This window comes from Caretta caretta, chromosome 24 (assembly GCF_965140235.1).
Source record: "Caretta caretta isolate rCarCar2 chromosome 24, rCarCar1.hap1, whole genome shotgun sequence".
NCBI classification, from domain to species: Eukaryota; Metazoa; Chordata; order Testudines; family Cheloniidae; genus Caretta; species Caretta caretta.
Genome location: NC_134229.1, coordinates 13,645,119 through 13,668,906, shown reverse-complemented (window position 1 = coordinate 13,668,906; position 23,788 = coordinate 13,645,119). Strand labels below are relative to the sequence as shown.

General features: G+C 54.9%; 1 protein-coding gene across 1 annotated transcript; it reads left to right on the top strand.

The window, feature by feature from the left end:
- Positions 1 to 1,841: 1,841 nt before the first annotated feature.
- On the top strand, positions 1,842 to 23,314 carry LOC125626115 (IgGFc-binding protein-like). The gene is made up of 16 exons (XM_075123016.1): positions 1,842 to 2,645; positions 2,721 to 4,684; positions 4,727 to 4,918; positions 5,163 to 5,186; positions 5,737 to 5,745; positions 6,029 to 6,159; positions 6,241 to 7,112; positions 8,025 to 8,601; positions 9,713 to 10,302; positions 11,805 to 12,372; positions 12,759 to 13,360; positions 14,133 to 14,706; positions 21,025 to 21,224; positions 21,725 to 22,105; positions 22,647 to 22,935; positions 23,304 to 23,314. Exons 1-16 carry the CDS (start codon positions 1,842 to 1,844, stop codon positions 23,312 to 23,314), a joined length of 7,788 nt encoding a protein of 2,595 aa, XP_074979117.1.
- Positions 23,315 to 23,788: the final 474 nt, after the last annotated feature.

Below are 23,788 nucleotides of genomic sequence, written 5' to 3'. Positions count from 1 at the left end.
TTAAGGCTGCATTTTAGTCAGGGATATTTTTAGTAAAAATCAGGGGCAGGTCATGGGCAGTAAACAAAAACTCACAACCCGTGACCTGTTCATGACTTTTACTATATACCCCTAAATAAAACCTGGGCCAGGGGGCCGTGGGTGCTGGGCAGGGGTAGCCCGGGACCCCTGCTGGTGCTGGGGGGAAGAAGAGCAGCAGCACATGACCCGGGACCCCCACTGGTGCTGGGGGGGGCAGGCGGTGGTGCGCGACCCAGGACTCCTGCTGGCGCTGGGGGAAGAGGGGTCTCAGGGCTGGGGCAGGGTGTTGGGGCGGGGGTGATGCTTACCTGAGGGAGGGAGCTCCCTGGCTCCTAGTGATGGCCCTGAAGCTCCTAGGAGGAGGGGAAGCCAGGGGGGCTCCGCATGCTGCTCCTGCCACAAGCGCCAGTTCCGCAGCTCCCATTGGCCAGGAACCGCAGCCAATAGGAGCTGCGAGGGCAGCACTTGTGGGTGTGAGCAGTGCATGGAGCCCCTCCACCTAGGAGCTGCAGGGACATGCCAGTGGGAGCCAGGGGGCTTCCCCCCCACCCCAGGTAAGCGCCGCCCTGCATCCCAACACCCTGCTCCAGCCCTGGCCTAGAGGTTGCCTGGCTCAGGAAGTCCCTTAGCCAGCCACACTGGCTGCAGAAGTCGCAGAGGTCACAGAAAGTCATGAAATCCGTGACTTCCATGCATGGGCGGTGGGTGAACCAGTGGCTTGCAGAGGCTAGCCCCCAGCCTGGCCCACCCCTTCCGACTGAGGCCTGTCCCTCCCTCCCCCTTTCCCCCTAAGCCCAGACACACCTCCTGCAGCCCCGAGCCCTGGATCACGGGACAGGTGGATGGCCCAGATCCCCAGAACACTGGGCAGGCATGCACACCCCACAACCCCAAAGCATCAGGCCATCGGCCCACCCCCCACCCCAGCCTCAGAGCACCAGACACCGCGCAGAGCACCAGACATGCAGGTGGCATGTGGTCCCCCTGGTCCCCTCCCAGCCCTGGAGCACTGGGTGGTGCAGCCCCTGTGCCGGGGGCCCTGCCAGCACTGGGCAGCCCCAGCTACTCCAAGTCCCAGCCGCCCTAGCCCCAGCCCCAGCAGGCTTCCCTTCCCGGAAGAGGAGCAGCCTGCCTGGGCTGGGGCCAACTAGCAGCAAGAAGGGACCGCTGGACAGAACGTGGGCAGGACCATTCGGGGATGTTTGGGGAGCACAGCCTTCCCCTGCCTGTTAGATGCACCACCCATGCTCCCTGACCTCTGTGACAGACACGCAGTCTTAATTAGAGTCAAACAATGGGCACAGATGCAGGCTGACTATGTGCAGTGCCATAGATGGCTGGCCCAGGTGGGTCCTTGTGCCGTCCTGCCTCACATTGCTGTTTTTAGGAGCCAGCTTCATTTCCAGCTCCCGCTAGCTACCACCCAAGTGGTAGGTTTTGCCATGAGCATGAGTGATTCTTCCACGGTGGCCTTTTCAATTAATTGTGTGTATTTTTCTTCCTCAGCTGCTGATCCCGAGCATCCCAAGCACCCAGATCCCTGCAGCGGAGTGCAGTGCCGAAGGGGGTACCAGTGCATCGACAAGAATGGAGAGCCAGATTGCATCCCTGACTTTCGAACCTGCAACTCAGTGTACTGCAAAGAAGGAACTACTTGCAATATTGTACACGGCTGGCCCAGATGCGTCCCCAACCCACCATCCTGCCATCACATCAAATGCAAACAGGGGACTGTGTGCAAACTTCAGAATGGCTGGCCCAGCTGTGTCCCTGTGCCGTCCTGCCAGAACACCCATTGCAAGGACGGGACCTTTTGTCAGATGGCAGACAGTGGGCCCAAGTGCATCCCTCTACCATCCTGCCAGAACACCCACTGCAAGGAGGGGACCATGTGCCAGGTCATAGATGGCTGGCCCAAATGCGTCCCTGTGCCATCCTGCCAGAACACCCATTGCAAGGACGGGACCTTTTGCCAAATGGCAGACAGTGGGCCCAAATGCGTCCCTGTGCCATCCTGCCAGAACACCCACTGCAAGGAGGGGACCATGTGCCAGGTCACAGATGGCTGGCCCAAGTGCGTCCCTGTGCCATCCTGCCAGAACACCCACTGCAAAAAAGGAACTGTGTGCAAAGATATAGATGGCTGGCCCAAGTGCGTCCCTGTGCCGTCCTGCCAGAACACCCATTGTAAATCGGGCACTGTGTGCAAAGATATAGACGGCTGGCCCAAGTGCGTCCCTGTTCCGTCCTGCCAGAACACCCATTGTAAAAAGGGCACTGTGTGCAAAGATATAGACGGCTGGCCCAAGTGCGTCCCTGTGCCATCCTGCCAGAACACCCACTGCAAGGAGGGGACCATGTGCCAGGTCATAGATGGCTGGCCCAAATGCGTCCCTGTGCCATCCTGCCAAAACACCCACTGCAAGGAAGGGACCATGTGCCAGGTCATAGATGGCTGGCCCAAGTGCGTCCCTGTGCCGTCCTGCCAGAACACCCACTGCAAAAAAGGAACTGTGTGCAAAGATATAGATGGCTGGCCCAAGTGCGTCCCTGTGCCGTCCTGCCAGAACACCCATTGTAAAAAGGGCACTGTGTGCAAAGATATAGACGGCTGGCCCAAGTGCGTCCCTGTGCCATCCTGCCAGAACACCCATTGTAAAAAGGGCACTGTGTGCAAAGATATAGACGGCTGGCCCAAGTGCGTCCCTGTGCCGTCCTGCCAGAACACCCACTGCAAAAAAGGAACTGTGTGCAAAGATAGAGATGGCTGGCCCAAGTGTGTCCCTGTGCCGTCCTGCCAGAACACCCATTGTATAAAGGGCACTGTGTGCAAAGATATAGACGGCTGGCCCAAGTGCGTCCCTGTGCCATCCTGCCAGAACACCCATTGCAAAAAGGGCACTGTGTGCAAAGATATAGATGGCTGGCCCAAGTGCGTCCCTGTGCCATCCTGCCAGAACACCCACTGCAAGGAGGGGACCATGTGCCAGGTCATAGATGGCTGGCCCAAATGTGTCCCTGTGCCATCCTGCCAGAACACCCACTGCAAGGAAGGGACCATGTGCCAGGTCATAGATGGCTGGCCCAAGTGCGTCCCTGTGCCGTCCTGCCAGAACACCCACTGCAAAAAAGGAACTGTGTGCAAAGATATAGATGGTTGGCCCAAGTGCGTCCCTGTGCCATCCTGCCAGAACACCCATTGTAAAAAGGGCACTGTGTGCAAAGATATAGACGGCTGGCCCAAGTGCGTCCCTGTGCCGTCCTGCCAGAACACCCATTGTAAAAAGGGCACTGTGTGCAAAGATATAGATGGCTGGCCCAAGTGTGTCCCTGTGCCATCCTGCCAGAACACCCACTGCAAAAAGGGCACTGTATGCCACATGATATATGGCTGGCCCAAGTGTGTCCCTGTGCCATCCTGCCATGACACACTCTGCAAAGAGGGCACCGTGTGCCAGATCATAGATGGCTGGCCCAAGTGTGTCCCTGTGCCATCCTGCCAGAACACTCATTGCAAAAAGGGTACCATATGCCAAATCATAGATGGCTGGCCCAAGTGCATCCCTGTGCCATCCTGTCAGAACATGCATTGCAAAGAGGGGACTGTGTGCCAGGTCGTAGATGGCTGGCCCAAGTGCGTCACTGTGCCATCCTGTCAGAACACGCATTGCAAAAAGGGCACTGTGTGCAAAGATATAGATGGCTGGCCCAAGTGTGTCCCTGTGCCATCCTGCCAGAACACCCACTGCAAAAAGGGCACTGTGTGCCAGATCGTAGATGGTTGGCCTAAGTGCGTCCCTTTGCCGTCCTGCCAGAACACCCACTGCAAAAAGGGCACTGTGTGCCAGATCATAGATGGCTGGCCCAAGTGTGTCTCTGTGCCATCCTGCCAGAACACCCACTGCAAAAAGGGCACTGTGTGCCAGATCGTAGATGGCTGGCCTAAGTGCATCCCTTTGCCGTCCTGCCAGAACACCCATTGCAAAAAGGGCACTGTGTGCCAGATCATAGATGGCTGGCCCAAGTGTGTCTCTGTGCCATCCTGCCAGAACACCCACTGCAAAAAGGGCACTGTGTGCCAGATCGTAGATGGTTGGCCTAAGTGCGTCCCTTTGCCGTCCTGCCAGAACACCCATTGCAAAAAGGGAACTTTTTGCAGCATAGTAGATGGCTCACCTAGGTGTGTCCCTGTGCCATCCTGCCAGAACACCCAATGCAAAAAGGGCACTGTGTGCCAGATCATAGATGGCTGGCCTAAGTGTGTCCCTGTGCCGTCCTGCCAGAACACCCACTGCAAAAAGGGCACTGTGTGCCAGATCATAGATGGCTGGCCTAAGTGCGTCCCTTTGCCATCCTGCCAGAACACCCACTGCAAAAAGGGCACTGTGTGCCAGATCGTAGATGGCTGGCCTAAGTGCGTCCCTTTGCCGTCCTGCCAGAACACCCATTGCAAAAAGGGGACTTTTTGCAGCATAGTAGATGGCTCACCTAGGTGTGTTCCTGTGCCATCCTGCCAGAACACCCAATGCAAAAAGGGCACTGTGTGCCAGATCATAGATGGCTGGCCTAAGTGTGTCCCTGTGCCATCCTGCCAGAACACCCACTGCAAAAAGGGCACTGTGTGCCAGATCGTAGATGGCTGGCCTAAGTGCATTCCTTTGCCGTCCTGCCAGAACACCCATTGCAAAAAGGGGACTTTTTGCAGCATAGTAGATGGCTGGCCCAAGTGTGTCCCTGTGCCATCTTGCCAGAATATCCAATGCAAAAAGGGCACTGTGTGCCAGATCGTAGATGGCTGGCCTAAGTGTGTCCCTTTGCCATCCTGCCAGAACACCCACTGCAAGAAAGGGACTTTTTGCAGCATAGTAGATGGCTGGCCCAGGTGTGTCCCTGTGCCGTCTTGCCAGAACATCCAATGCAAAAAGGGGACCAGGTGCCAGATCATAGATGGCTGGCCCAAGTGTATCCCTGTGCCATCCTGCCAAAACACCCACTGCAAAAAGGGGACTTTTTGCAGTGTAGTAGATGGCTCACCTAGGTGTGTCCCTGTGCCGTCCTGCCAAAACACCCACTGCAAAAAGGGGACTTTTTGCAGCGTAGTAGATGGCTCACCTAGGTGTGTCCCTGTGCCGTCCTGCCAGAACACCCATTGCAAAAAGGGCACTGTGTGCAAAGATACAGATGGCTGGCCCAGGTGTGTTCCTGTGCCATCCTGCCAGAACACACAGTGCAAAAAGGGTACTTTTTGCAGCAAAGTAGATGGCTTGCCTAGGTGTGTCCCTGTGCCATCCTGCCAGAACACTCAGTGCAAAAAGGGGACTGTGTGCAAGGTTGAAGATGGTTGGCCAAAATGTGTCTCTGTGCCATCCTGCCAGAATACCCATTGCAAAGAGGGGACCCTCTGCCAGGAGGAAGATGGCTGGCCCAAGTGTGTCCCTGTGCCATCCTGCCTGAACACCCGCTGCAAAGAGGGGACTGTGTGCAAGATTGATGATGGTTGGCCCAAGTGTGTTCACATCCCACCATCCTGCAAAGAAATCCAATGCAAAGATGGAACAACGTGCAAGATGGTAAACGGCTGGCCCAACTGCCTCCCTGTGCCATCCTGTCAGAACACCCTTTGTAAAGAGGGCATGGTGTGCGAGATGCTTCAGGGGTGGCCCATGTGTGTCTCCTCTCCACCTTCATCATGTGCTGCCTTTTTGTGCCAAGAAGGGACCATGTGCGAGATGGGGAAGGATGGCCCCAGGTGTGTTCCCGTGCCACCATCCTGCCTGAATTTCCAGTGCCCACCAGGGACTGTGTGCGAGATCATTCACAGCTGGCCAAATTGTGTCCCAGTGCCATCCTGCCACCACTTCAAGTGCAAAGAGGGCACTGTGTGCAAACTGGTGAATGGCCAGCCAGAGTGTGTGCACACCCCACCGGCCTGCGATGGAGTACATTGCAAGGAAGGGACTGTGTGTAAGGCCATAGATGGCTGGCCCAAGTGTATGCGATTTTTCAGAGCTGCCCCACTGTCTCCTCCATCTTGTGCTGAAACTGCCTGCAAACTGGGCACCGTGTGCCAGATGGTGAACGGCTGGCCCAAATGCGTGCCAAAGAAGCCCTCCTGTGACGGCATCCATTGCAAACCAGGTACCATGTGCCGGATGCTGGACGGCTGGCCCAAGTGCGTGCTAAAGAAACCCTCCTGTGACAGCATCCTTTGTAAACCAGATACTTTGTGTCAGATGGTGGACGGTTGGCCCCAGTGCGTGCCAAAGAAACCCTCCTGTGATGGCATCCATTGCAAACCGGGTACCATGTGCCGGATGGTGGGAGGCTGGCCCAAGTGCGTGCCAAAGAAACCCTCCTGTGACAGTGTGCATTGTAAACTGGGCACCGTGTGTCAGATGGTGGACGGCTGGCCTCTGTGTGTGCCAAAGAAGCTCTCCTGCGACAGCATCCATTGCAAACCAGGTACTGTGTGCCATATTGTGAATGGCTGGCCCCAGTGTGTGGCAAAGAAACCCTCCTGTGAAACCATCCTCTGCAAACAGGATACCTTGTGTCAGATGGTGGATGGTTGGCCCCAGTGTGTGCCAAGGAAACCCTCCTGTGCCAGCATCCATTGCAAACCAGGTACTGTGTGCCAGATGGTGGATGGATGGCCCAAGTGCATGCCAAAGAAACCCTCTTGTAATGGTGTGCATTGCAAACCGGGCACCTTGTGCCAGGTAGTGAACGGCTGGCCCAAGTGCGTGCCAACCCACAAGTCCTGCGACACTGTCCAGTGCAGCAAAGGGATGGTGTGTGAGGTGGCAGGTGGCTGGCCCCAGTGCGTCCCAGCATCACGCTCCCAGCCCATCTGCTGGGCCTCAGGCCACCCCCACTACCACACCTTCGATGGGCACAGCTATGACTTCCATGGCACCTGCAGCTACACCGTGGTCAAGATCTGCAGCCATAAGCCCAAGCTCCCTGCCTTCCACATCATCACCAAGAGCCAGAAGCGCGGCAACACACAGGTCTCCTTCGTCAGCCAGGTCACCATCAAGGTCTACCACTACAACATCACCATGGTCAAGTACGAGTACGGGCTCGCCAGGGTAAGGACTCAGCGCAACCACAGCCATGCCATTGGGGTCAATGGGGCCAAGTCCCCTCTCACTCACCTGGTGTAAATCCGGAGTGACTCCACTGGGGCTAATGGAGTTACACCTTTGTGTGTGAGAGGAGAAGCAGGTTCCATTGACTATAACAGAGTGGATCAGATGCATCCAGGGGCCACCCTTTTTTGCCGGGCACTGCCCAGACAGAGCGAGACCCAATTCCTGCCCCAGTTGAGATTGGAGCCCTGTTGTGTCAGGCGCTGCCCAGACAGAGCAAGACACAGTCCCTGACCCACCTGAGATCAGGGCCCTGTTGTGCCAGGCACTGCCCAGACACACAACGAGAGACACTGCCTGTCCCCAAGACCTCACAATTTAACTCCAGTAGCTGAACAGGAGTGGGAGGGCGTTGCAGCGCTAGCCTACAAGGTAGGAGACCTTAGTTTACAATTCCCTCCTGTGCCACAGATTCTCTGTTTGATCCCTGTATTCTGCAGATAATGGCCCTGCTCTCCCTCCCAGGGGTTGTGAAGTTAAATCCGTTAATACTTGTGAAGGGCCTAGATGCTCCAGTGGAGGAGGTCCCAGCACTGGGAGATTATGGCTGTGTTCTGCCAGGTAGGCTGCCTGGTTCCCAAGGGAAATTGGCATCCAGATCCCTTGCAAAGGGTGGTGGGGAAAAAATCCCGCCCTAGTACAAGGAGTCTGGGACAGAGAAAGGAATCAACACTGCTGAGGCCTAGCCCAGCCCCCAAGCCAGTGCTGAGAGAGAGCCCTAGTGGCACAGGTGGGACTTGAACTCAGGTCTCCAGAGACCCCAGCCAAGGCCTTAGCCACAAGGCTGCTCTTCCCCTCAGCCTGGTGTTCAGCATTTAGCCTGATGGAGGCTGTTCCCTTAACCCTCCCCAGGTGAACGGCCAGCGGACCCGCCTGCCCGTCTCCCTGTACGACGGGAAGCTCTGGCTCCACCAACGGGGAGGCCAGCTGGTCGTGGAGGCCGAGTTCGGCCTGAAGGTCTACTACGACTGGAACTACTACCTGGTGGTCAAGGTCACCAAGGCCTTCCTGGGCAGGCTGTGTGGCCTGTGCGGCAACTACAACGGGGACCCCAGTGATGACTTCCTCACCCCCTCGCGGCATCTGGCCACCAGTGCCATAGAGTTTGGCAAGAGCTGGAAGGTGGAGGACGGTGACAGACAGTGCAGGCATGGCTGCAAGGGGAAGTGCGGGGGCTGCTCACCCGAGTTGGTGAGGCGCTACCACGGAGACGCCTACTGTGGTCTGATCACCAAGACAGCCCAAAATGGCCCCTTCCGACATTGCCATGCCCTGATCAACCCCAAGGCCTTCCTGGATGACTGCGTTGCCGACCTCTGCACTTATGATGGCTACAAGCAGATCCTGTGCCGGGCGCTCAAGACTTATGCGGATGCCTGCCAGCGGGAGGGCACAGTGGTGAAAGACTGGAGGAAGCAGGCCGGCTGTCGTGAGTAATGAGAGGAGATGGGGCCATGGGCAGCCATATCATTGAGTGCTGGGAGTGTGGGGAAGGGCTAGGACATGGGTGTTGTGTCCAGTGGGTACAGTTTGCTGGGTTGCAACCAGCATGGGGCTCTGGGTCCCAATATGATGGAATGTGGTGTAAATGTCTGGATGGAAGGATACCTATAGGTCCTGAAGAAGAGTGGATAGACAGAGTAGATTCATATATGGACAGACACATCTGTTAGATGGATGGGTGAATACCATGGATGGATGGAGAGGTGAACAGATAGATAGAGACAAACGGAAGAAAGAGGGATAGACTGAGGGATGGATGATAGATACCACAGATGGATGGAGAGATAGAGACAGATGGAAGATGGATGAATAGATATTGCAGAATAGAATAGAATATCAGGGTTGGAAGGGACCTCAGGAGGTCATCTAGTCCAACCCCCTGCTCAAAGCAGGACCAATCCCCAATTTTTGCCCCAGTTCCCTAAATGGGCCCCTCAAGGATTGAACTCACAACCCTGGGTTTAGCAGGCCAATGCTCAAACCATTGAGCTATCCCTCCCCCCAAAAATATAAAAGAAAGCAGGGCCAATCCCCAATTTTTGCCCCGATCCCTAAATGGCCCCCTTGAGGATTGAACTCACAACCCTGGGTTTAGCAGACCAATGCTCAAACCACTGAGCTATCCCTCCCCCTAAAGGCAGTTAGATGTATGCTGTAGATGGAGATGGACTGTAATTGGATGGATGGATAAATATTCTGTCTGCAGTGTGCATGTGTATAATAACTACCACCTCCCGCAGGATGTGTTGCACCTGGTCTCTGTGTGTGTGTGTGTGTGTGTGTGTGACCGCACCCACTGCTGGATGGAATCAGACTTGAACAGCTGTGTGTCATACCCCCCATACTGCTGTCAAAAGAGAGTGGTTCCCCTTTAGCTCAGGAGGCCCAGGCCTGTGTTTGCACAGCAGGAGGATCTGAGTGCCTCTGATGTGTGATAGAGACCCCGGGGCACCCTTATAATGTAGCAGAGATTCTGGTGGCCATGGCTTTGTTAGGAAGCAGTAAACACTGATGCTGATGTCCTGTCCCTTTGACAGCTCTGCCCTGCCCAGAGAACAGCCAGTACCAGCTCTGTGGCTCCGCCTGCCCTTCCACATGCAACGACTTTGCAACCCTGAACAAGTGCCGCTTGCCCTGCATGGAGACCTGCCAGTGCAAGAAGGGCTACATGCTGGACGGGGGTCAGTGCATCCCCAAGGGGCGCTGCGGCTGCATCCACAAGGGGCGTCTCTACGCACCTGGAGAGCATTTCTGGGGGGACAAGAAGTGCCGGCAGAAGTGCCAGTGCAACCCGCACAGCAGGAAGGTCGCCTGCCAGATCTCCCGGTGCCAGCCGGGCGAGGAGTGCCGGGTGGCCCACGGTGTCCGGAGCTGCTATCCCACCCTCTACGGAACCTGCTCCGCCCTGGGGGAGTCGCACTACATCACCTTCGACGGGCTTCACTACGACTTCCGCGGCACTTGTGTCTACCTCCTGGCTGGCTTGTGCCACAAGAACTCCAGCCTGGTGAAGTTCCAGGTCCTGGTGCAGTACCAGAGGAAGGGCAGCAAGAGTGGCTCTGGCACCAAGGTGGTAGAGATCCAGGTCTACGGAGTGAAGCTTGTCATTATCCACGGAAAGATCCGGGTAAGTGTGCAGTCACTGCATGCAGCTGCACAGATGCAGGTGCCTTCCTTTGACATCAAGGAGTACTAGCCAGTAAAGAGTGAGTAAATTCAGAATAAAGAATGAGTAAAGAGAAACTACTGAGTAAGGAATGAGTAATAAGTTATTAGCAATTTAGCTAATAAGTATTGAATAAGTAGTGGGTAAGGAATATGTAACGAGTAGCTACTAAATAAGGAAGAAGCGTTGAGTAAGGAGTGAGAAAGTGAATAAATACTGACTAAGGATCAAGAAATGAATTTACTACTGAGCAACTCGTAGGGAATGAGTAAGTCATGAATAATGAATGAGTAAATAACAAGTAAATACTGAGAAAGAATGAGTAAGTACTGAATAAGGAGAAAGGAAGTAGTAACTACAGAGTAAGAGGTGAGTAAGTACAGAGTAAGGCATAAACATTAATGAAGGCATAACTTCTTAGTAAGTAGTGAATACCGAGTAAGGAATTCATAAGGCACAAATACTAAGGAGCAAGGAATTTATAACTTCTTAGTAGGTAATGAATAACTACTGAGTAAGGAGTGAGTAATCAACAGACAGCTCCATAATGTAATTTTCTAACACCGCATTGTTCAACGGAATTATTTTAATAGTGCTGATTTTGAAACAAACTTGTGTTGTTAACATAAGGAAGTGTTGTTTACTACTTCTCATAACACAAGAACTACGGGTCACCGTAGTTAATTAATAGGCAGCAGGTTTAAAACAAACAAAAGGAAGTATTTTTTCACAAAACGCACAGTCAACCTGTGGAACTCCTTGCCAGAGGATGTTGTGAAGGCCAAGACCATAACAGGGTTCAAAAAAGAACTAGATAAATTAATGGAGGATAGGTCCATCAATGGCTATTAGCCAGGATGGGCAGGAATGATGTCCCTAGCCTCTGTTTGCCAGAAGCCGGGAATAAGCGACAGGGGATGGATCACTTGATAACTACCTGTTCTGTTCATTCCCTCTGGGTGGCATTGGCCACTGTCAGAAGACACAATACTGGGCTAGATGGACCTTTGATCTGACCCAGTAGGGCCGTTCTTATGTTCTTATGTCCCTGTTTGAACATGAATTGTTAGTTTTGTGAGCATTCATGGCCCGCCATACAATTTCCATACCCAGATGTGGCCCTCAGGCCAAAAAATTTGCCCACCCCTTAGTTACTAAGGGGTAAGGAATAAGTAAGTAGTGAGTAAGGAATGAGTAACTCCTGAGTAAGGAATGAATCATGAGTAAGTCATGAGTAATTAATAAATACTACTGACTAAATACTAAGCACTCAGGATTAGGCTCTGTGGTCAAAGATGTACAAGATGTTCTAGGCTCGGTCCTGTCCCCAATGAGTGGGATCCGTATTCACCTAGACACCGATGGGTGTTTTCTCCTGGGCTAAAGACGTTTCCATGGCCAAAGGTCAGTTTTAATCTTGCAGTATTCTCTCTCCCCTTGTATCCCACTGCTGCCCTCCACAGCTGAACGGCCTGCAGATCAACCTCCCCTACAATATCGACTATGACAAGATCTCGGCCTACCACCGGGGCTGGGACATAGTAGTGAAGACAGCCTTTGGCCTAACAGTGACCTTTGACGGCCAGAACCACATCCGGGTGAAGGTGCCAGCCACCTATGGCCGCTCAGTGTGTGGCCTGTGTGGCAATTTTGATGGGGAAGATGACAACGACATGACCATGAGCAACCTGCTGCCAGCGCCCACCCCATCAGACTTTGGGAGGAGCTGGAAGACCCGGGACATCCCAGGCTGCATGGAGATGGAGAAGGAAGACTGCATGGACATAGCGAGAGTGGAGAAGCAGCATAGGAAGGACAAGAAGGAGTGCGGGCTCCTCCTGGACAGGGACGGCCCATTCAAGAAGTGTCACAACAAGGTGAACCCAGAGGGGTACTTCAAAGACTGCATCTTTGACCGCTGCTCCCACAAGGACAACCAGACTGTGGTCTGCCACATCCTCGCCTGCTATGGCGCAGCCTGCCAAGCAGCTGGTGCCAAGGTCTATGAGTGGAGGACCAACAAATTCTGCCGTGAGTGTGCTCACTGCATGGTGTGTCATCTCTTCCCGCCCCGCACCCCCAGGGCTCATGCTTTTAGATCCAAGGGACTCAGATTTGATTCCCACTGGGCACTCTGTATAAATACATTCCCACAGACAAGCCAGCTGGTGACACTTCCACTGTCCCAGCCGTCCAGGGATGGGGTGGGATCCAAGGGGCAGGTCCTCTCTCCAGTCTCTGGTTGGGTGGGAGAGGGGCAGGGGCACACGGGAGGAGGGGTTGGGTTGTTGGGGGATGGAGAAGAGGGGAAGGGGGTTTGAGAGCATAGAGGGGATGGGGAGAGGATCACGGAAATAGGGGTCAGGGTCAGCACTAGGAAGCTGGGACATCCACATCCCTCTGATGTTTCCCCATAGGGCCACCCTGCCCCCAGAACAGCCACTACGAGATGTGCTCCAGCAGCTGTCCGGCCACCTGCCGCAGCCTCTACACCCCGTCCCGCTGTCCCAGCAAGTGCCGGGAGGGCTGCGTGTGCGACGAAGGCTTTGTGCTGAGCAGTGATCAGTGCGTCCCCCTCTCCCAGTGCGGCTGTGTCCACCGGGGCTTCTACTACAAGCCGGGCGAGACCTTCTACCCCAATGGCTTCTGCAAGCAGAGGTGTTCATGCCAGGCAGGGGGGATCGTGGAGTGCCACCACTTCTCCTGCGGCCACAACGAGGAGTGCCGGGTAGTGGACGGCATCCAGAAGTGCCACCCAGTGGTGCCCAGGACTGGCACGTGCCATGCCGCTGGTGACCCCCACTACCTGACCTTCGACGGCTTCCCCTTTGATTTTCAAGGCAACTGCACCTATGTCCTTGCCAAGAGCTGTGTCCGAAAGGGCTACCTGCCCTCCTTTGCCATCCACGTGAAGAATGAACGGCTGGGCAGAAGCAAGGCCGCTGTCACCAACACTGTGTCCATCATCGTCTACAGACGCACTTTCACCCTGGTGCGGAACAGGAACGGTGTTGTCCTGGTAAGAGCGCACACAGGGCTTTTGGGAAGCCTCTGTCTCTGATTGGCTGCCGAAGGTGGCAGGGCATGGGGGAAAGGCGGGATGGGGAAATGGGGAAGAGGGGTGGAAGGATGCAGGAGGGTGGTAGGTGGAAGGATAAGGGGATGCTGAGAGAAGGGTGGAGAGATAGATACTAGACTGGTGAATAGGTGAATTAATAGGTGGATAAAGAGTTGCATAGATGGATATTAGTGGTTGAATGTATATAGCTCATTAGGTGGGTGGATACTGGTGGATGGATGGATGGATGGATGGAAGGGAGTGTGTGTGGGTGGATGGATAAAGTGAGTGAGTGAATTGGTGGCAAGATGGATAAGGAGGATGGGTGGGTGGTTGGATCAGAGGGATGGATGGATAAGGTGAGTGGGTGGACACACAAGGGGGATGGTTGGATGGATGGATGGATGGATGGATGGATGGATGGATGGACAAGGGGAATGAGATGGAGAAGGTAGATGGTTGAACAGACAAGGGGGATGGATGGATGGAAAAGGTGAATGGAATGGGATGGAGAAGGTAGATGGCTGGACACACAAGGGGGGTGGATGGATGGATAAGGTGTGCGGATGGATGCATGGATAGATGGACAAGGTGGATGGATGGATGGATGGATGGATGGGTAAGGTGGGAGGATGGAAGCATATGTAAGAGGGCCTATCATAAGCAGTAGCTACCTTACACAGTAAATGCCACAGTTCCTATTAAACCCACTCTCTCCCCTCCCCTGCCCCAGGTGGATGGCATCTCCTACTACCTTCCCTTCCAGCTGGAGAATGGCTTGGTGCGTGTCTACTACCATGGTGCCAATGTGGTGTTGCACACCAAATTTGGCCTGCACCTCTCCTTTGACCTGAACTACTATTTGGCCATCACTGTGCCTAAGAGCTACCATAGCCAGACCTGCGGCCTGTGCGGCAACTACAATGGCAAACCACATGATGATCTCCTGCGGCCCAATGGCCACCTAGCCCGAGACCTGCGGGACTTGGGTGTCTCCTGGAGGGTGAGAGTCCCCGGGGCAGTATGTGACCATGGCTGTGCCAGCCTGGTCTGCCCCGCCTGCCAGGAGTCCCGGAAGGCAAGCTACGTCCACAACAACTACTGCGGCATCATCCGGGCGCCCTACGGGCCCTTCAGCACCTGCTACTCTACCCTCAACCCCACCGTCTTCTTCAACAACTGTGTGCACGACTTGTGTAAGGCCGGGGGAAACCGGAGGCTGATGTGCAGGTCCATCCACAGTTACGTCACTGCCTGCCAGGCTGCTGGTGTCAAGATCAAGCCCTGGAGGACCAAGAAGTTCTGCCGTAAGTGTCGCCCATGGCTGAAACCAATCCATCCCTCCTCGATATCCCTCTGCTTGTGTCACAGACTCACAGATCGTGCACACTCTTGGCCCCATACGGTCCCTGGGGGGAACCCCCTTCAGTGTGACAGCCCTTCTCGGGGGTCCACTCTCGGGGGTTAAGCCCCTCTGCCTCCTGGAACCACACCTCTCTGAGCCTTTAGCACACCTGTCTCTCATCGTGGGCCCTCTCAGGGAGTCCACTCACTCACCCAGAGCCCCCCGCTTTACAGCTGGGCATCGAATATCACCGGCCTCAACAGCTCCTCCCCGGTCCTTTGTCTTCCGTACCAGGTCTGATACTGGGTTGGATGGGCCCGTTGATCTGATCTGAGGTTTGTCCAAGTCTGGGTTTACCAGCATCAGTCCCTGGGTTAGAGCCTCCTCCCTGGCACTGCTCGTTCCAGACCCCCTTGTCTGGCTTGTCCAACTTACCAATCTTCATAATGGGAGCTAAGGTGGGGTACAAACCTTCAGTGGTACCCGGCCATCCCATTAGAGGCCTGGGCTTGCGTCTTGGTTTGAGGAATGGGCCAATCTCTGGTTACCTTCACCTTGGCTGGCTCTGGCTTTAGGCAGCCGCTTCCCACCGTGTGGCCCAGGTACGACACCTCTGCCATCCTCATCTTACCCTTTCCAGCCTCTATTATCCATCCTGCATCCTGGAGGCATCCCAGCCCCCTCTTCACTGGGACACACGGTTCTCTCAGGTCGGGCTGAAGACACGGATATCGTGAACGTATGCCAGACACAGTCCTCTACCCCCCTCAGTAACTGATCCCCTGGCACTGGGGGCTGGCAGGCGCTCCCTTGAGAGCAAAAGGTAGGACCAGGAACTCAGAGCCCTATAGGGGTGATGGGAGCAGATTTCAACCTGGCAACTGGGTCCAAAGGCACCTGCCAGTAGCCTCTGGTGAGATTCACAGTAGTGAGGTAATGCTCCCCACCCTCATGTCTAGGATTTTGTTAGTCCTGGGCTTGGGGCAGGCATCAAACATGGTGACTGTACTGAGCTTCCAATAGTGCACGTCGGATCTAATTGACTCATCTTACTTGGGGTCCAGCCCCACGGGTGAGTCCCAGGGACTGGAGGGTGGCTGGATCACCCTAACGCCAGCATGTCACTACCCTCTCTTTCCAGATCCCAGGCTGTTTTCCCGGCGACTGTGAATGGGGAACACCTCCCCTCCCCCCAGAGACAGCTAGATTAGTGAGCCCAGGCCAGCTGGCGTCCGGCTGCGGGTACAAACGCAGCCCCTCTGATCTCAGCTGGCAGGGAGATGTTAGCTGGTCAGAGTGGGAAGTTATTCCAGCAGGAGGTCGGCTCTGGGTCAGGAGATATATTCCCTTTCCCCTTCTCCCCCTGCCCACACACAAGGCCATACTAACAGTCTCCCTGTCAAAGTACAGCTTCATTACGTCGACATGGTACAACTGCCCAATTGGGCATCTCCAGCACATGCATCACCTCCTTCAGCTGGTTGCTGATTTCACAGGGCTCTCCCCAGGCGCTCTCCACACTGAGCTGAGACCCCTCTTCTGGTCCCTGATCAGGCACATTGTCATACCAGCCCTTTTGCAGTTCCTGGACCCCGGCTAGGTTCTTCCTGGCCAAACCCATGAGCTCAGTGAGCTTTCCCCAGAACGATAGTTCAGAATCCATCACCGAGTTCCCCTTTCTTTCTCATCAAGTCCAGGGGTCCCCTCCTTCTCCTTCCACACACCAACTCACAAGGGTGGACCTCTGTGAATTTCCGGGGCAGTAAACATTCTGCAGCAGCTCTCGCCGGGTGCGCTGAACCCCCTGATGTTTAGAAGACAGGACATCCCCCCAGTGGTACTTCTGGGGGACCAACTGACACCCCAAGTTCAGTTTTCCCTCAGGGAGCCCTTTCCTGGTACCGGGTCCCTTCTCTCACCTGGATCCTTCCCCAGGATCTCGCAAAACTGGGGCCCACAAGGCCCCTGCTTCTTCCAGAAGGGATCCTTCTGCGGCTAGGTCTAGAATTCAGCGGCTGGGTTTGGGGCCCAGCCCTCATTGCTGTGCCTTAGTTTTCCCATGTCAGGACAAGGCCTAGGTCTCAGCCCTGTTAAGCCCTGTCCCTGGCAACTCACTTCCCCGCACTGGAGGTTCCACGCCCCCCTGCAGGGTGGATTGTCGGTGCCAGGCCAAGTGGCTCTCCCTGACCTCAGCCACAGGCAAGGACCAGGACACCGTCTGGCCAGTTCTTCAGTCCATCCCCCATCTGCACCTCTGCAGGTAGCTGATCATGCACCCCAACCTCTTTGGAGCCCCCATTCAGATGTGTCCTTACTACAGGATCTTAACTGGGGGTCCGACCACCCCCAGCACCCGTGTCCCAGTGAGGGTAGGGAGCAAGCCCACTGCTTTGGTTGCCGCATCAGAGCCAGTGTGAGCCACCTCTCCCCTGTGCAGGGCTGTTGTTCCACTCAGCTCCAGGGCCTGGCTACAGACAGGCAGGAAACCAGAGCTTCTCAGTTCTTCCCTTGTGCTACTTGCCAGGGGGAAAAGTACCCCCCTCCCTGCCAGCCAGGCCATTTATGGGCCATTCACGTGCTCACTGGCTCCTGCCCTCTGCACCGTCCGATCTCTGGGTTCAGCTCTTTGGCCGTTACAGTCACTTCCCAAGAGTACATCAAAGCTGATGTGCTGAAGGACCCCAACTAACAGCCCTGCACCCCAATCCTTCCTGTGTCTACACAGGAACCCCGGGTGAATGGCTGCCATCTGGGAGCCTTCCCCCAAGTTGTACAGCCCCATAGCAGCTGGTGCAGTTGCATCACACCCACAAGAGTCTCATCCCAGAATCGCTTCACTCCGTGAATGTCTCCCCACTGCCCCCCACTTGCCACTCCCACTGGGGATCAGGGGCCTGAGCCCGGGGGTCACAAGCAGACATATCTGCTGGGCTTGGAGGGGAAGCCCATCTGCCTTCCCCCTTCCCCGGCCAGCTCTGCCCCAGGAGCCAGCTGGGTGACAGGTTCCCAGGTCACTCTCTCAGCCTCTGTTACAGGCTGTCTCCCCTTCGCCCGTTAACCCTTTGAGGGTTCTCTTGGGCGAAAATTTCCTGTGTCTTTGGGCGTGACACCACCTTGGGTCCTTTTTAGCCACAGTAATTACATTTCAGGTCCCTCAAGTCCCACGAGGGGCGTCGGCCCATCCTGGCCTTCATGGGCACCCCTGAGTTGGGCTTCCTGGAGTCTCACCTTTGAAAGGTCTCTGGGTGACTCCCCTTCTGAGTCCCCGATGTGGGTCTCCTGCCTGCCCCCAGTCTGCTGTCCACAACTCATCCTCCAGTGCCCCCGCACAGTGCAGATCTTTAGGCTTCCAGTCCACTAACCACACCTTAAGGTCTGGAGGGCAGATGTCATACAGCTGCTCCAACCCCACCAGGTTATACACGTCTTTGACGGTAGTGGCTCCTGTGCCCTTTCCCCACTTGCAGAGAGATGTTCCCCCAGTAGGTTGGTGACCCCCTTGTAGGTGATGCCTTATGTCTTGCGTACACCCCGGAATTGTTTCCTGTACGCCTTGGGGGTCAGTTCAAACTTCAGCACCAAAGCCTGTTTGAACAGGTCATAGTCCCCCATCTCAATACCATCCATTTGGCTGACGGCATCTATGGCCTTGGGATCCAGCAGGAGGGTCAGACAGCGGAGCCTGTCTGCGGGGTCAGTCTGGTTCAGATCACAAGCCTTCTCAAAGGATGTGAGGTAGACATCAAAATCCCCCCCTTAAACTGGGGTAGCAGTTTGATGTCTAGATTCCCTGCAGAACTGGCGTCTCGGGACTCTTAGCCACTTAGCCTCCGGCAGGCCCTCTTGGCCCGCCGCTCCTCCAACTCCAGCTCATGCTGTCACTGCTCCGAGCGGCCAGCTAGCCTCCGCTCCTCCAGCTCCAGCTCCTTCACTTCCAGCTCCAGTTCCCATCTCTTCACACACACTGGGAGGAACCCAGGTGGGAAGCCCCGATCCTGACTGGGGAATTGGGTCCAGTGGACCCCCTGCCACTACCCCAACTACGCCCTGCTACTCCCAGGCTCTCCGGGCATCCCGGAAGCCCTGCTGGGATCTGGAACTTGGCCCTTGGACTGGTCAATCTCTACCAGCCAGGCAACCAGCTGCTCCTGGGTGAGCCTCCCAATGCTCAACACTCTTTCCCTGCACTGATGTGCCAGGTCGCTCTTACAGAGCTGGTTATAGGCCATTTCTGCACTGGTTCCTTTAATCCCCTCGTTTTATCACGGGCAGCCACTCACTGCAAAGCGCCTACACTCAGAGCTAACTGTCTACAGGGTGCATCCACAAACCATCCTCTGCCCACTCTTGGCCCCGTACGGTCCCTGGGGGGAACCCCCTTCAGTGCGACAGCCCTTCTCGGGAGGTATCTCTTGGGGGTTAAGTCCCTCTGCCTCCTGGAACTGCACCTCTCTGAGCCTTAGCACACCTGTCTCTTGCCGTGGGCCCCCTCAGCTAGTCCACTCACTCTGGACCCCTGGGGCCTCCACTCCCAGAGGGAATAATGTCCCCTGTTCTCTAGACCAGAGCAACTCTCAGCCAGCGTAAAACAGGAGGGTTTATTGAGTGTCTGAACCCAGCACAGGAAACTCTCAGGGCCTCAGGCCTGGCCTCCCTCAGCACAGCACATCTATGTCTCTCCTGCATCCAGATGGGCTCTGCCTGCTCTCTCTCTCCAGTCCAGAGACCATGCGCTTTCCAGCTGGGCAACGGATCTCTTCCATCCCAAGTAAACAGGTCGCTGGGGCCCTTTCTCTTCCGTCCTTTGTTCCCCTCCGGTTGGAACTACCTGGTCAGGTCACCGGGGCCCTCTCTCCTCAGCCCTTTGTCCTCCCGCTGGCCAGAACCAGCTAACAGCCAGGCTTAGTCTCCAGGTCACCAGTTGTTAGGGTTCCCCAACTCCAGGCCGTTGTCTGGGAATCCCAGCTGCTAGGCGAGGTCACACCTGGTCCTCTGCAACAACATACCCTCTCCCACCACCTTGTTAAACATGCAGCACACAGGGAAACTGAGGCGCGCACATGCTATTTATGTAAAACACTACAAAAATCCCCAACTTCATCACAGCTTGTCTCTGCATCCCTTCATCCACTTCTTTCTTGGTCCATCCATTCACAGCATCCACCTCTCTTCAGAATCTATTTCACTCTCTTTCCACTCCACAGCATTCATCTATTAACAATATCTATATCTCTACCCAACTGTCCATCCATCCTTCTTCAGTATCCTTCCCTCTACATTCATCCATCCATCAGTTTGAAATCTCTCTCTCAGTCCCTCCATCCCTGGTCAGGATCTATCTCTCCACAGATCCGTCCATCCACAGTATTTATCCACCCATCAGTTCACAGTATCTATTCCACCATCCATGATATCTCTCTCCTCTCCTTTCATGCATTTGCAGTATACATCCAGCTAGCCACCCACAATAGCTTTCTTTCCATCTATCCACCAATTCATCCATCTATCCCTTTATTTGCAATATCTCTGTCCATCCAACCATCCATCCACAGTATCTGTCCATCCATTCATCCCTCCATCTATCCATCTGCAGTCTGTCCATCCGTCCATCTATCCACAGTATCTGTTCATCCGTCCATCCATCCATCAGCAGTATCTGCATCCACACATCCATCCATCCACAGTATCTCCATCCAAACATCAGCAGTATCTCTGTCTATCCATCCACCTATCCCTTCCTCCATCCATCCTAGTATCTGTCCATCTATTCATCAATCTACAGTGTCTGTCATTCCTTCATCAGCAGTATCTCTGTTTAGCCATCCATCCCTCCATCCAGCAGCAATATTTGTGTCCATCCATCCATCAGCAGTATCTCTATCCATCCATTCATTCCTTCCTCCATCCATCAGCAGTATCTCTGTCCATCCATTCATCCCTTCCTTCCTCCATCCATCAGCAGTATCTCTATCCATCCATTCATTCCTTCCTCCATCCATCAGCAGTATCTCTATCCATCCATTCATCCCTTCCTCCATTCATTCATCTGCAGTATCTCCACTGCTCCTTTCCTCCATCCATCCATCCTCAGTATCTCCATCCATCCCTGCCTCCATCCTTCCATCCATCAGCAGTATCTGTCCATCCATCCACCCATTCATCCAAGAGTAGCTGAAAGAGGACACTTATAAAACCCCTTCTTCCCCCTCCTACTGCTCCATTTCCTCCCCACCCGTCCTCTATGTACTAACCCTCTCCATTCCCCTCTCTTCCCCTCTAGCCATGACCTGCCCAGCCAACAGCCATTACAAACTCTGTGCCAATCCCTGCTCCAGCGGCTGCAAAGGGGTGGCCAACATCACCAAGTGCCCCAAGATCTGTGCTGAAGGGTGCCAGTGTAACAAAGGCTATTTCTGGGCTGGCAACGAGTGCGTCTCCATTCGGCACTGCCACTGCTTCCACAAGGGCAGGTACTACAAGGTGAGCCCTCGCCCGATAGGGCCAGCCCAGTGCGGTAGGCATCTGGAGGCAGAGAAGGACCCAAATGAGAACCCACAGCTGCCCCACACAGAGCTGGGGAACCAGGGGTTCAGCACAGGACTGATGTGTGAGGGGGGAACAGAGAGAGATGGGGGCTGTGGGGAGACGGATAGATGGATGGAGGGGTATGAATGGGGATGGATAGCTCAAAATACCCTAACATTGGAATCATCCAGTCTGAAGCTGCTACTATGAAATCAGAAAGGATGTAACATTCCTTTCTGGATATTCCCAGAGCTGTGGTTAGAACCCAGGAGTCCTGACTCCCAGTCTCCCTGGTCTAACCCACTAGACCCCACCCCCCTCCCAGAACCCAGGACTCCTGGATCCCAGCCCCTTCTCCCCCACTCTAAGCACCAGCCCCCACCCTGCTCCCAGATCTGGAGATAGAACCCCGGAGTCTGCTCTCTCGCCAACCATGTGCCTGTCTCTCCTGGCAGCCAGGTGCGCGGGTGCTCACGCCAAGGTGCCGGCAGCGGTGCAGGTGCATCCCAAGAGCGGGGGTGGTGTGCCAGTCATTCCAGTGCCCGGCAGGGGAGCTCTGTGAGCTGAGCCAAGGCCGATGGGGCTGCATGAGACGGGACGGGAACTGCACCATCACCCGAGGAGACGTCTTCACCTCCTACGATGGGGTCTCAGGGAAGGTGCCCCTGGACGGCACCTATGAGATCTCCTCGCTCATCGACACTAGGGCCGCCAGCTGGTTCCGAGTGGTGGTAGAGTTCCAGACCTGCAAAAAGTGCCGTGCACCCAGAGTCACGGCCATCACCATCTACTTTCACAAGCTCACCATCCTGGTCAACCGCAATGGCAGAGTCTTGGTAAGGGGCAAAGGTGGGGAGGTGCCACTGGGAGGCCTGTCGGTCTGTCTTCCTATTGCCCCTACAGTGTCTGTCCATCCGTCTGCCCATCCATGTCACGTACATTGTCCATCCATCAATCCATCAATAGAATCTGTCCGTCCATCTAACCATCCATCTATTGTATCTCCCATCCATCCATGCCACCTACCATGTCCACCCACCCTTCCATCCATCCATAGCACCTAGCATCCATCCATCCATAACATTTATAGCATCTGTCTATCCATCTAACCATCCGTCTGTCTATTGTACCTGGAGTATCCATCCACCCATCCATCCCTTGCACTTACAGTGTCCATCCATCCATCCATCCATCCATCCATCCATCCATGCCATCTGCAATGTCTGTCCATCCATCCCTCCATCCCTGGCACTTACAGTGTCTGTCTCTGTACCCACCCAACACAGACCCTCTCTCCTCAGTCTGAAGTGTTTCTCTATCCCCTCTCTTTGTCTCTCTGGTGTCTCTGGCTGTGACCTCTCCATTTGTACATTCCAGGTGAATGGGCGCCCAGTGCGACTCCCGGCCAGGCCCTCCAGAGTCGTGTCAGTGAGCCGGGCAGGGAACGTGGTGACCGTGGCCCAGGGCTCAGCACTGCAGGTTCTCTTCAGCACCAGTGGGGACGTGACTGTGAGAATTGATGGGAAGCTAGCCAGGAAGGTGCAAGCCGCCTGTGGGAACTACAACGGGAACAGTGCCGATGACCTGCGCCTGCCTGATGGGACGGTCCTGGACAACATCGGCGAGGTCCTCAGCTACTGGAGATTCTCCGAAAACCCCCAGGAAGGTACGTGGAGCAGAGCAGAACCAAGAGCCTGTGTCCGAGGGAGCTATGGGGCCAGTGTCCGAGATTGGTATCCCCTGCCCCAGACCAGATCAATGGGCCCATCTAACCTGGTATCCCGCCTCCACCCTGCCATCCAGGAGCCCATCTACCCTGGTATTGTTCCCCCAGCCCCCATCACCACCCCAAATCAAATCAATGGGCCCATCCAACCCAGTATTCCCACACTACGGCCCCATTTCAGACCCATGGGCCCATCTAGCCCTGTATTTTTGGAATAACAGAATTTTGACTCTCAAATGAAGAGGAAGTTAAGTGATTGCTTTTTTTTTGAACCCTCCCTCCCTTTTTTGTTGTTGTTGTTGTTTTAGAATATGACTGAAATACGAATTTCTGAAGCCCTCTAAGGATTTGGGTCACCCTCTGGAAATCCACCAGGCTCTGAGACACAACGGATCCCAGCTTAGCACAAGCACTAAATTCCCTTCCCTAGATCCCTGTGCAGAGCAGCTGACTTTGTGGATTGCTTGCAATGCAGAGATGCTGTTTAAACGCTATGGCAGTGGATGTCCTCAGCTGCTGTCAATCAGCGTAGATCCAGCAATGGATTTCCACCAGCGGAAGATCTTAGTCTAGATTGCAAATTAATGCCTGATTTCAAAACTCTCCGTGTTTTTTACTTAATATTACCAAGCCCTTTTTGTCTCAAAGTGTTATGCTAATTATTTATGTTGAGGTCACTTTACCTGCCACTGAGATGCAGCCACCTCTGGGGAGGCAGCTGGCGAACAGCCACACAGTGACGCTTCACAGGGATGATTCGCCCAGCACTGAGATGAAGCCACTTCTGGGGCGG